The sequence below is a fragment of the Macaca nemestrina genome, chromosome 14 (genome assembly GCF_043159975.1).
Source record: "Macaca nemestrina isolate mMacNem1 chromosome 14, mMacNem.hap1, whole genome shotgun sequence".
Classification (NCBI taxonomy): domain Eukaryota; kingdom Metazoa; phylum Chordata; class Mammalia; order Primates; family Cercopithecidae; genus Macaca; species Macaca nemestrina.
This window is the reverse complement of record NC_092138.1, coordinates 107,449,896-107,461,907: the sequence shown is the minus strand read 5'-3', so window position 1 is coordinate 107,461,907 and position 12,012 is coordinate 107,449,896. Positions and strand designations below refer to the sequence as shown.

At 51.1% G+C, this 12,012-nt stretch overlaps 1 protein-coding gene across 1 annotated transcript; it reads right to left on the bottom strand.

The window, feature by feature from the left end:
• Positions 1 to 258: 258 nt before the first annotated feature.
• On the bottom strand, positions 259 to 1,261 carry LOC105483905 (biogenesis of lysosomal organelles complex 1 subunit 4). The gene is given in 3 exon segments (XM_011744980.2): positions 259 to 678; positions 680 to 1,081; positions 1,083 to 1,261. Coding segments are annotated over 3 exon segments (627 nt in total). The 3' UTR covers positions 259 to 632.
• Between the last annotated feature and the right edge of the window lie 10,751 nt (positions 1,262 to 12,012).

Below are 12,012 nucleotides of genomic sequence, written 5' to 3'. Positions count from 1 at the left end.
TTCACCCTGTGGATGGACCACAGCAGATTTAGCCACTCCCCTTTGATGAACCTCTGTGTTGTCTCCAATTTTTGTCCTTACAATTAATATGGCAATTCACATTCTTGAATATTTATCATTATGAATTTCTTTTTTTTTTTTGAATAATAACAAGGCTTTAATGGCTCAATTTTCTTATGATTATACAAACATATAAATCTTGAAAAGGTAACGCCGTGTAGTAAAATCCACAAAAATAACAGTTTTGCCACCGTGCAAAGTTCATTCAGTTTGATTCCCCATGTCCTCGCCAAGCAGCTTTCTGATTAGAGCTGGAAGACACAGGCTGGGCGCGGTGGCGACCCTGGAGTCCCAGCTACCGGGGAGGCTGAGGTGGAAGGATCACTTGAGTCCAGGAGTTTCCAGCCAGTCTGGGCAACATAGCAAGACCCCGTCCCTTTTTTTAAAATTGGAAGGCATAAAGTCTATACATTCTACACTGAATCATGAATATACTGCGGAGAGTGTGCAGAACGTAAACCTTGAAATCCCACACTCCAACATCATGTATGTCCATGAGCAGGATTTGCAATTCACTTCGTACTGGAGGTAAGCACCTCAGCTGGGGTCCTCTTGCCGCAGTGGTCAGGCCGTCAGAGCTGAGGCCTTTCACTACAACGAGGGAAGTAGTGTTCGGTCCAGGACGGGGGCTTCGTAGCCTGCTTGCTGTGGCCTCGAGGGAGCAGACTTGCTAAAGAGCGAGGGCACGTTCATCGTGTGCAGGAGCTTCTTGAACGCCCTGGGGAAGGCGCCCAGCTCGGCCTCGGCCTTGGTGACCTGCTCCTCCATCCTGGCTAGGCGGCCGCCCGCCATCCTCACGAAGGCCTCCAGCCGGTCGATCCTGCTGCAGATGTGCCGCATCTCGGCGGCCTTCGCGTGGATGCGCGGCACGCCCTGGCTGACGACTGGGGACGAGTCGCCGCGAAGCATGTCCGGCATGTCCACGAACTCGTCCACTCTGGTGAGCAGGTCCTCCAGGCTCGCGTCCAGGGCTTCGACCTCGGGCCGCGCCCCGGCCCCGGACAGCAGGCAGGCGGCGTAGCAGCGGCAGGTCGCGGCCCGGCGCACCGTCCTCCGCGCCCTCGTCCTCCCACCGCCCCGAGGCGCTGCTGCGGCTCTGGGACACAGTGCCACTGTCCCTGCTCCAGGCGGCTCCCTGAGGCTTGGCCTCTTCCGTCAGCCTCTCGGGCGGCGCTCCGCTATCTGAGGAGCTACCCTCCATAGCCTGCGACCACCAAATTTCTATGAGTGCGTCTGTCAGATCCCACACTTGGGGTTGCTGAATCGGTGCCGCGTGTTCAATATTTTGGTCCGGGTGTGGTGGCTCACACCTGAAATCGCAACACTTTGGGAGGCCAAGGTGAGAGGATCGCTTGAGCCCAGGAGTTCAGGACCAGCCTGGGCAACCTAGGGAGACCCTGTCTCTACCAAAAAAAAGAAAAACAAATTAATTAGCCAGGCATGGTAGTGCACACCTATAGTCCCAGCTACTCAGGAGGCTGAGGTGGGAGAATCACTTGAACTCGGAGGTCAAGGCTACAGCGAGCTGTGATCAAGGCACTGCGCTCCAGCCTGGGTGACAGAGCAAGGCCCTATCTCAAAAAAAAAAAAAAAAAGTTTTTATATATGCTGCTCAAATTACTCTCAAACATTTTCTTTTCTTTTTTTTTCTTTTTCTTTTTTCTTTTTCTTTTTTTTTTTTTTGTTTTTGTTTTTTTTGTTTGTTTGTTTGTTTGTTTGTTTGTTTGTTTGTTTTGAGATAGAGTTTCGCGCTTGTTGCCCAGGCTGGAATGCAATGGCGCGATCTCGGCTCATCGCAACCTCCACCTCCCGGGTTCAAGCGATTCTCCTGCCTCAGTCTCCCAGTCTCCCGAGTAGCTGGGATTACAGGCATGCGCCACCACGCCGGCTAATTTTGTATTTTTAGTAGAGACGAGGTTTCCCCATGTTGATCAGTCTGGTCTCATACTCCTGACCTCAGGCAATCCACCCACCTCAGCCTCCCAAAGTGGTGGGATTACAGGCATGAGCCACTCCGCCCGCCTCTCAAACATTTTCGTAATGGTTATATGTGTATGAGGACTGTGTGTGTGTATTTTTTTAAAAACAAATACTGGCCAGGCACTGTGGCTCACGCCTGTAATCCTAGCACTTCGGGAGGCCGAGGCGGACAGATCACGAGGTCAGGAGATTGAGACCATCCTGGCTAACACGGTGAAATCCCGTCTCTACTGAAAATACAAAAAAGATTAGCCTGGCGTGGTGGCGGGTGCCTGTAGTCCCAGCTACTTGGGAGGCTGAGGCAGGAGCATGGCGTGAACCCGGGAGGTGGAGCTTGCAGTGAGCCGAGATCGCGCCACTGTGTTCCCGCCTGGGCAACAGAATGAGACTCAGTCTAAAAAAAAAAAAATTACTGATACAGGGCATACTATGTTCTGGGCACTATTCTATGTTCTTTACAAATATTTGTTTAACCTTCACAACAACCCTATGAGGTAGGCATTATTGTTATTATCCCCATTTTACAAATGGGGAAACTGAGGCCAAGAGAAGTTAAGTCACTTGTCCAAGATCACACCACTAGTAAGAGGTGGAGCTGGGAGGATATGAGCCCAGGCATGTTGGTGCCATAGTCTGTCTTCATGACCACCATATCCTACTGCTTATGAGAGTGAGGCCTGGGGCCTGGGACACCTGCTCTCTTCCCTTTCAGGAAAAGTAAAAGAGTATTTGAGGGCCAGGCATGATGACTCACGCCTGTAATCCCAGCACTTTGGGAGGCCGAGGCAGGTGAATTACCTGAGGTCAGGGGTTCGAGACCAGCCAACATGGTGAAACCCCATCTCTACTAAAAATATAAAAATTAACCAGGCATGCTGGTGGGTGCCTGTAATCCCAGCTACTTGGGAGGCTGAGGCAGGAGAATCACTTGAACCTGGGAGGCGGAGGTTGCAGTGAGCTGAGATTACGCCACTGCACTCCAGCCTGGAGGACAGAGTAAGACTCTCTCTCTCAAAGACCAAAAAAAAAATAAAAAATAAAAAAATAAAGCTTAAAAATAAAAAGGATTCACAGCAGTGGCTGCCATTGTGAGCACAGAGCATGCCTGGGGGTGAGGGCTTAATAAAGGCAATAAGCAAAGGAATGACTTGCTGGAGCCTTCTCCCCGATTTCCTTTATTCTTACTCAGACTCCTGGCTTCCTTTGTTCACCCAGCTGAGCATGAGTTCTGGCTTGCCACCAGTAGCCTGTGCCCTTCTCTGAGCCTTTGTTCCTTCATCTGGAAAGTGGAGATAATAACAGGGCTCACATGAGGATGACATGTATGAGAATAAAATAAGTGGAAGCACAATTTCAGTCATTTACTCAAGAATGCCCGGAGCCCTGATTGTGTGCCCTTTACTCTCCTAATCCCATTGTTGGTCATCTTGGCAACTTCCAATCCGTTGCCCTTGTAAACGCCACCAACCTCACCACTACGTGAACATCCTTGTGCACTTTTTTTTTTTTTTTTTTTTTTGCATTCACCAAATTATTTCTAGGAGTAAATTTCTAGTTGTGGAATTGCTGGGTCAAAAGGAGGGGAATTTTTATTTATTTGTTTATTTATTTTTATTATTATTTACTTATTTATTTATTTTGTTGAGATGGAGTCTTGCTCTATCACCCAGGCTGGAGGGAGGGTAATCTTTTTCTTTTTTTAGATGGAGTTTCACTTTTTTTTGCCCAGGCTGGAGTGCAATGACACGATCTCGGTTCACTGCAACCTCCACCTCCCGGGTTCAAGTGATTCTCCTGCCTCAGCCTCCACAGTAGCTGGGATTATAGGCGTGTCTCACCACGCCCGGCTAATTTTGTATTTTTAGTAGAGACGGGGTTTCTCCATGTTGGCCAGGCTGGTCTCGAACTCCCGACCTCAGATGATCCACCCGCCTCGGCCTCCCAATGTGTTGGGATTACAGGTGTGAGCCACTGCACCCGGCCAATTTTTTTTTTTTTTTTTTTTTCTTGAGACAGAGTCTCTCTCTGTCACTGAGGCTGAAGTACGGTGGCATGATCTCGGCTCACTGAAACCTCCATCTCTCTGGGAATACAGGCATGTGCCACCACACCCAGCTAATTTTTGTTTGCTTGTTTGTTTAGTACAGACTAGGTTTCACCATGTTGGCCAGGCTCGTCTTGAACTCCTGATCTCAGGTGACTCGCCCACCTCCACCTCCCAAAGTGCTGGGATTATAGGCGTGAGTCACAGTGCCTGGTCGATTTATTATCTTTTTGAGACAGAGTCTTGCTCTGTCTTCCAGGCTGGAGTGAAATGACTTGATCTCGGCTCACTACAACCTCTGCCACCCGGGTTCAAGCAATTCTCCCACATCAGCCTCCCAAGTAGCTGGGACTACAGGCAAACACCCCAGGCCTGACTAATTTTTGTATTTTTAGTAGAGACAGGGTTTCACCATGTTGGCCAGTCTGGTTTGAACTCCTGACCTCAGGTGATCTGCCCGCCTCAGCCTCCCAAAATGCTGGGATTACAGGTGTGAGCCACCATGTCCAGCCTAAGTGTACATTTTAAAATAACTAAGAGAGTATAATTAGATTGTTTGTAACACAAAGGATAAATGCTTGAGGGGATGTATACCCCATTTACCCTGATGTGATTACTACGCATTGTATGCATCTATCAAAATATCTCATATGCCCCATAAATATTTAATGTATACACCTACAATACACCCACAAAAATTAAAAATAAAAAACAAAAAGGAGCAATTTAAAAAATAAAATAAAATGTACTGACTTGAGGAAAAATAAAAGACAGTTTAAATATTAGCCATGCGTGGTGGCATGCACCTATAGTCCCAGAGTTCCAGTTACTTGGGTGGGAGGATTGCTTGAGCCTGGGAGGTTGAGGCTGCAGTGACCTGTGATCACGCTACTGCACTCCAGCTTGAGCAACAGCGGGAAATCCCATCTCTAAAAAAAAGAAAGATAGGCCACACATGCAGCCTCAGGCCTGCTGGCAGGATCTAGGAAGGCAGGGCGTGGAGACTTCTCTTTCCTCTCCTGCCATGGATACAAGATAGGGACCTGCTGATGGCCACCATTCTCACTGGCCATTTCTCAACTGGGCCTGTCACACGAAAACTGTTCCCAGGCAGAGTCAAGGAAATCCCTAAATCAATAATGATCTGGGCTGGGCACGGTGGCTCATGCCTATAATCCCAGCACTTTGGAAGTCCGAGGCAGGCTGGTACTTGAGGTCAGGAGTTCAAGACCAGCACGACCAGCATGATGAAACACCCAGGCTCTAGTAAACACACACAAAAAATTAGCTGGGTGTGATGGCGCGCGCCTGTAGTCCCAGCTACTTCGGAGGCTGGGGCAGGAGAATCCCTTGAACCAAGGAGGCAGAGGTTGCAGTGAGCTGAGATCGAGCCACTGCACTCTAGCCTGGGCGACAGAGCAAGACTCTATCTCAAAAAAAAAAAAAAAGAAAAGAAAAGAAAAAAAGAATGATCTGGAAGGAGAGCTTGGTCCTGAGGGGCACCCCCCGCCTTTCCCTTCTCAGTTCTGCATGGCGGCACTTCCCTCTCCTCTCCAGCCCGCCAGCATACACAGTGTAAGACCCCCACTTAGAATCCAGCCAGGCCACAGGGACTGTCCCAGGACACTGGGGTGTGAGTGGCAAATTGGGAAGCACAGGGGGGCCCTGTCCAAGGCAGAGAGTCAGGAGAGGCTATTCTGAGGAGGAGCAGGTAAGGCGGGAGGACAGAGGGGCAGCACGTGGAAGGCCAGGAGGTGAGAGAGGGGCAGTCACATAGAGGAGGCTGGGCCACCTCCCGACAGCCACAGTGGGGACCATGGAGGATTTAGAGGCACGCCCTGCCGCCTGTGGAGAATGGACCAGAGGGTCTGAACCTGGAGCAGAGTGGACTTGGGACCTAGGTGTCTGCTTATATCTCTTGGTTACACCTTCTGTTCCCACCATGAAGATGAGTCATTCCCTAGTCTGAGCAAGACCACGCTCCTGCATCATAAGCATCATCTCTAGAAACCAAAACCCAGGCGAGCTGGTCGAGTGCAGTGTCTCACGCTTGGATAATCCCAGCACTTTGGGAGGCTGAGGTGGGTGGATCATTTGAGGTCAAGAGTTGGAGACCAGGGCCGGGCGCGGTGGCTCAAGCCTGTAATCTCAGCACTTTGGGAGGCCGAGACGGGCAGATCACAAGGTCAGGAGATCGAGACCATCCTGGCTAACATGGTGAAACCCCGTCTCTACTAAAAAATACAAAAAACTAGCCGGGCGAGGTGGCGGGCGCCTGTAGTCCCAGCTACTCGGGAGGCTGAGGCAGGAGAATGGCGTAAACCCGGGAGGCGGAGCTTGCAGTGAGCTGAGATCCGGCCACTGCACTCCAGCCTGGGCGACAGAGCGAGACTCCGTCTCAAAAAAAAAAAAAAAAAAAAAAAGAGCTGGAGACCAGCCTGGCCAACATAGCAAAACCCTGTCTCTACTAAAAATACAAAAATTAGCCAGGTAGTAGTAGCATGCGCCTGTAATCCCAGTTACTCTGGATGCTGAGGCAGGAGAATTGCTTGAGCCTGGGAGGCAGAGGTTGCCAGTGAGCCAAGAGTGCACCACTGCACTCCGGTCTGGGTGACAGAGTGAGACTCTGTCTCAAAAAAACCCAAAAACCAACAAACAAAAAAACCCCGCGCAAGCCTGCAGCCTGAAGTGAGTGCAAAATGAAAACCTCTCCAGGTCAGGGGTGAGCCTGGTGTCCTTCCTGCACCTGCACAAGCCATGGCCTTTATCCTGGTTCGTTCCTACTGTTGTTACAAAATACCAGAGACTGGGTCATTTATAAAGAACAGAAATTTAGGGCGGGCGCGGTGGCTCACGCCTGTAATCCCAGCACTTTGGGAGGCCGAGATGGGTGGATCACGAGGTCAGGAGATCGAGACCATCCTGGCTAACACGGTGAAACCCCGTCTCTACTAAAAAATACAAAAACTAGCCGGGCGAGGTGGCGGGCGCCTGTAGTCCCAGCTACTCGGGAGGCTGAGGCAGGAGAATGGCGTGAACCCGGGAGGCGGAGCTTGCAGTGAGCTGAGATCCGGCCACTGCACTCCAGCCTGGGTGACAGAGCGAGACTCCATTTCAAAAAAAGGACAGAAATTTATCTTCTCACAGTCCTGAAGCTGGGAAGTCCAAGATCAAGGCACCAGCAGATTTGGTGTCTGATGAGGCCTGCTGTCTGCTTCCAAGATGGCACCTTCTTCACACATCAGAAGGGGTCAAAAAGGGCGAATGCTGTGCAGAAAAGAAAGGAGGCCCAGGCAGCCCTCTGAAGCCTCCTTTACAGGGGCATTAATCTCGTCCATCGGGTAGAGCCCTCATGACTCAATCACTCCTCAAAAAGTCCCACCTCTTAATGCCATCACCCTGGGGCTGAAGTTCCAACATCTAAATTTTTTATTTATTTTTTTATTTTTATTTTTGAGAGGGAGTCTCACTCCAAGACAGGGTTTCACCAGGTTGGCCAGGCTGGCCTCGAACTCCTTACCTCAGGTGATACACCTGCCTCGGCTTCCCAAAGTGCTGGAATTATAGGCGTGAGCCACAGCGCCTGGCCTACTTTTTATCTTTTTGAGATGGAGTGTCGCTCTGTCGCCCAGGCTGGAGTGCAGTGGCATGATCTCAGCTCCACCTCCCAGGTTCAAACGATTCTCCTGCCTCAGCCTCCCAAGTAGCTGGGATTACAGGCGCCCACCACCATGTCCACCTAATTTTTTTGTATTTTTAGTAGAGACGCGGTTTCACCATGTTGGCCAGGCTGGTCTCGAACTCCTGACCTCAGTGATCCACCCACCTCCACCTCCCAAAGTGCTAGGATTACAGGCGTGAGCCACTGCGCCCAGCCCCAACATCTAAATTTTGCAGGGACACATATATTGAAACCATGGGGCCCGGCGCGGTGGCTCAAGCCTGTAATCCCAGCACTTTGGGAGGCCGAGATGGGTGGATCACGAGGTCAGGAGATCGAGACCATCCTGGCTAACATGGTGAAACCCCGTCTCTACTAAAAAATAACAAAAAACTAGCCGGGCGATGTGGCGGACGCCTGTAGTCCCAGCTACTCGGGAGGCTGAGGCAGGAGAATGGCGTGAACCTGGGAGGCGGAGCTTGCAGTGAGCTGAGATCCGGCCACTGCCCTCCAGCCTGGGCGACAGAGCAGGACTCCGTCTCAAAAAAAAAAAAAAAAAAAAAGAAACCATGGCACCCTCTGTCTGGCATGCACCTGCCCCACCACAGGGGTCCACCTGTTCCAGCCTCCCCAAGCCACCTGCTGCAGGAAGTCCTCCGCAAGTCACCGGCCAGTAGTGGCCTCGCCTGCTCTGCACTTCCAGCCTGGTCTCTCACTGGGTTTGTCTGAGGCCCTGAACACATTCATCCAGGCATGTCCCAGCTGTTGGAGTTCAGCTAATCTCCACCTCCCTCCTGTGGCCCCAGCCTTTAGCCCAATGCCCTGCAGAGAATAAGTACAGGCCACAACTGTGGCAGCAGCAAACCTCCTCTCTGTCTGACTTTTCTGTGTTTGTCGCGCCCAGCCCAGGCCCTGGCACCAAGCAGGCATCATCCCGTCCTCCATTCACCCGTCCATTTGCCAAACACACATTGAGCGCTGCTCTGTTCCAAGCTTGTGCTAATGGCTGGTTGCACCCATGTTGAATAGAATAGCATCTTAGTCAGCTGGGAAGGAGGTACTGGAGGGGCAAAGGCCTGGAAGGGTCCTGACCCAGCCCGCAGAGAGGCGGGAGGGAGATGTGGATGGGGCCAAGCCAACCTGGTGAGGCTGAGAGGCGAGTTTCCCAGAAGGCCTCCCTCTGTGCTTCCTGCATAGGAGCTTTTGAAATTGGAAGGGAAGCAGCGACCGTTGCTCTCTGAAGGTCACAGGAGGCAGCCATGGTGACTGGCAGACCCAGTGGCCTGGGGGCTCCAGCTTGTCCTCGCTGTCCTCCACCCTGCGCTCGGTCTTCCTGACTGCTGGCCTGCTGACCGGCGGTGGTCCCAGGCCCACCCCAGAGGCTCCCCAAAGAACTCACAGAGGCAGCAGCTACACAGAGGTGATAGCTCCCAGGAGACCCTCCAGGAGCGTCCCCCACATCCCTCTGGCAGCCGGACACACCTGGCTTCTCAGATTGCTGGGAGGTGTCAGCTCTGACCCCTCGTGTCCCCTCTGGGCCTTCACCTCCAGCTCCTCCCATAGTCGTGTCAGACCATCCCCATAATGAATCTGCATCCCATAATACCCGCAGTGGCTTTGCTTCCCTGATTGAACCCTGCGTGAGACAGTGGTTGGTACTGGTGATGCTTCCAGGGGACGAGAATCTTAAGGACGGGAATCCAGCATCAGCTCTCCAATCTCAGTGGATTTAGAGGCGTTCAGACCCTGCTGCTAGGGCCAACACTGGGGCTCCATGGCACACAACAGTGGAGCAGTCACATAACCCCTGGAGCCAAGGCCCACAGACGGCTCAGGTGACCAAGTCACTCCTGGCATCAAATGTGTGGGTGGAAATAAAGGGCACAGGGACTGGGAGGTCACTTGGTTGCCTCTAAGTGCACTGGAAAACTAATGAGAAAAAGAGATGAGCTCAGGGCTTTCAATTCCCAGATCAAGGTTTTTGGTTTTTGTTTTTCTTTGTTGTCTCGTGTGTGTTTGTTTGCTTGTTTGTTTGTTTTGAAAGGGAGTCTTGCTGTGTCGCCCAGGCTGGAGTGCAGTGGTACGATCTCGGCTCACCGCAACCTCCGCCTCCCAGGCTCAAGCAATTCTCCTGTCTCAGCCTCCCAAGTAGCTGGGACTACAGGGACATGCTACCACGCCCGGGTAATTTTTGTATTTTTAGTAGAGATGGGGTTTCACCATGTTGGCCAGGCTGATCTCGAACTCCTGACCTCAGGTGATCCACCCACCTCAGCCTCCCAAAGTGCTGGGATTACAGACATAAGCTACTGTGCTCAGCCCCCAGATCAAGTTCTGAGTGAAGAGCCAGACATTGTCCCTGTGCCTGGAGACCCTTTAATGCCCCCTCCTGAGGTGGTCCTCCACCTGCCATTGCTTCTAGACCAATAACCAGACTCCAGGCCTCACAAGCTTTGGGTGATCAGGTCCCAAGTGGGGCCTGTGAGCAGGCATCCTCTGCAGCAGAAGAACTGCAAGATGTGGGCAACCTCTACCAACAGGGGGGAAGGGGAAAATCACTGGGAGAGACCCTAGGGGCACGGCATAGCACGGAGGGCGTATAATGTTTGTTCTGGCCAATTTCTGGACATGTAGAGGTGCACTAAGCAGAGAATCTGAGTCACTGAGTTAGCTCAAGCAGCTAGGAGTGGCTCTAATGGTGTGCTTGGTTGGTTCATTGAAACCTGGACCCAAAGGTGGTCTACGATGAGTGAAGCTGAGAAGCCAAAATTCCCTTAGTATAGTGTGGAAGAAAGTATTCAAGAGATTAGAGAGATTGGCATGCTGGAGTGGACTTATAATTTAAGACTTGCAGGCTGGGCACAGTGGCTCACGCCTGTAATCCCAGTTCTTAGGGAGGCAGAGGTGGGAGGATAGCTTGAGCCCAGGAGTTGGAGGCCTGCCGGGGCAATATAGCAAGACCCTGTTCTCCACAAAAAGGAAAAAAACAAAAAACAAAAAAAAACAAGGGTAAGTCCCCTTAAGACTTGCTCACTGGCCCCCACACTATGTTCTCTGTTTGGGTGGAGGGGCAGGGAGACAGAATTGGTGACCCCAAGAACAAAGTAAGTGGGTAACCTAATACAATCTTAATTTGTTTTTATTTATTTATTTATTTAATAGAGACAGGGTCTTGCTGTGTTGCCCCGGCTGGTCTTGGACTCCTAGGCTCAAGTGATCCTCCCACCTCAGCCTCCCGAAGTGCTGGGATTACAGGCATAAGCTACTACATTCAGCCTTACAATCTTTTTTTTTTTTTTTTTTTTTTTGAGACAGAGTCTCGCTCTGTCGCCCAGGCTGGAGTGCAGTGGCCGGATCTCAGCTCACTGCAAGCTCCGCCTCCCGGGTTTATGCCATTCTCCTGCCTCAGCCTCCCGAGTAGCTGGGACTACAGGCGCCCGCCACCTCGCCCGGCTAGTTTTTTGTATTTTTTAGTAGAGACGGGGTTTCACCATGTTAGCCAGGATGGTCTCGATCTCCTGACCTCGTGATCCGCCCATCTCGGCCTCCCAAAGTGCTGGGATTACAAGCTTGAGCCACCGCACCCGGCCTACAATCTTGATTTGTATAACCAGAAAAGTTCTAGCTCTGGTAAGTAGAAATCTGTTTTGAAGCAACAAGCTAGAGAATACTATGAGACCCTCAGCCAATTCTCAGGGGGAGCAGTTGATAGACTCAGAGCCCCTTGAATGAAAGGGGAGGCTGGAGCCCCTTAAGGAAGGACAACCAAGAGTGTATGTTGTAAATCTTAGTTGTACTCCAAAGCAACCTGAGGCCATTTGCCAGAGTGACTATGCATTGGATAAGGGGAAATAACCAGATATCTTAGGGATGATTAGATGATGGCTCTGAGCTGACATTAATTCCAGGAGGCCCAAAAAAGCCACAGTGCTGCAGTCAAAGTGTGGGCTCCTGGAAGTATTCTAGATATTTACTACTGCTTAACAAACCATGGCCATTATGTTAGGCTGTTCTCGCATTGCTATAAAGAAATGCCTGAGATTAGGTAATTTATAAAGAAAAGAGGTTTAAATGGCTTACAGTTCTGCAGGCGATACAGGAAGCATGGCTTCTGATGAGGCCTCAGGAGGCTTTTACTCACAGGTAAAGTGGGAGCTTGCGTGTCACATGATGAAAGCTGAAGTGAGACAGGGGATGGTGCCACGCACTTAAAAAAGACCAGATCTGATGAGAACTCACTATCGCAAGGACGGCACCAAGCCATGAG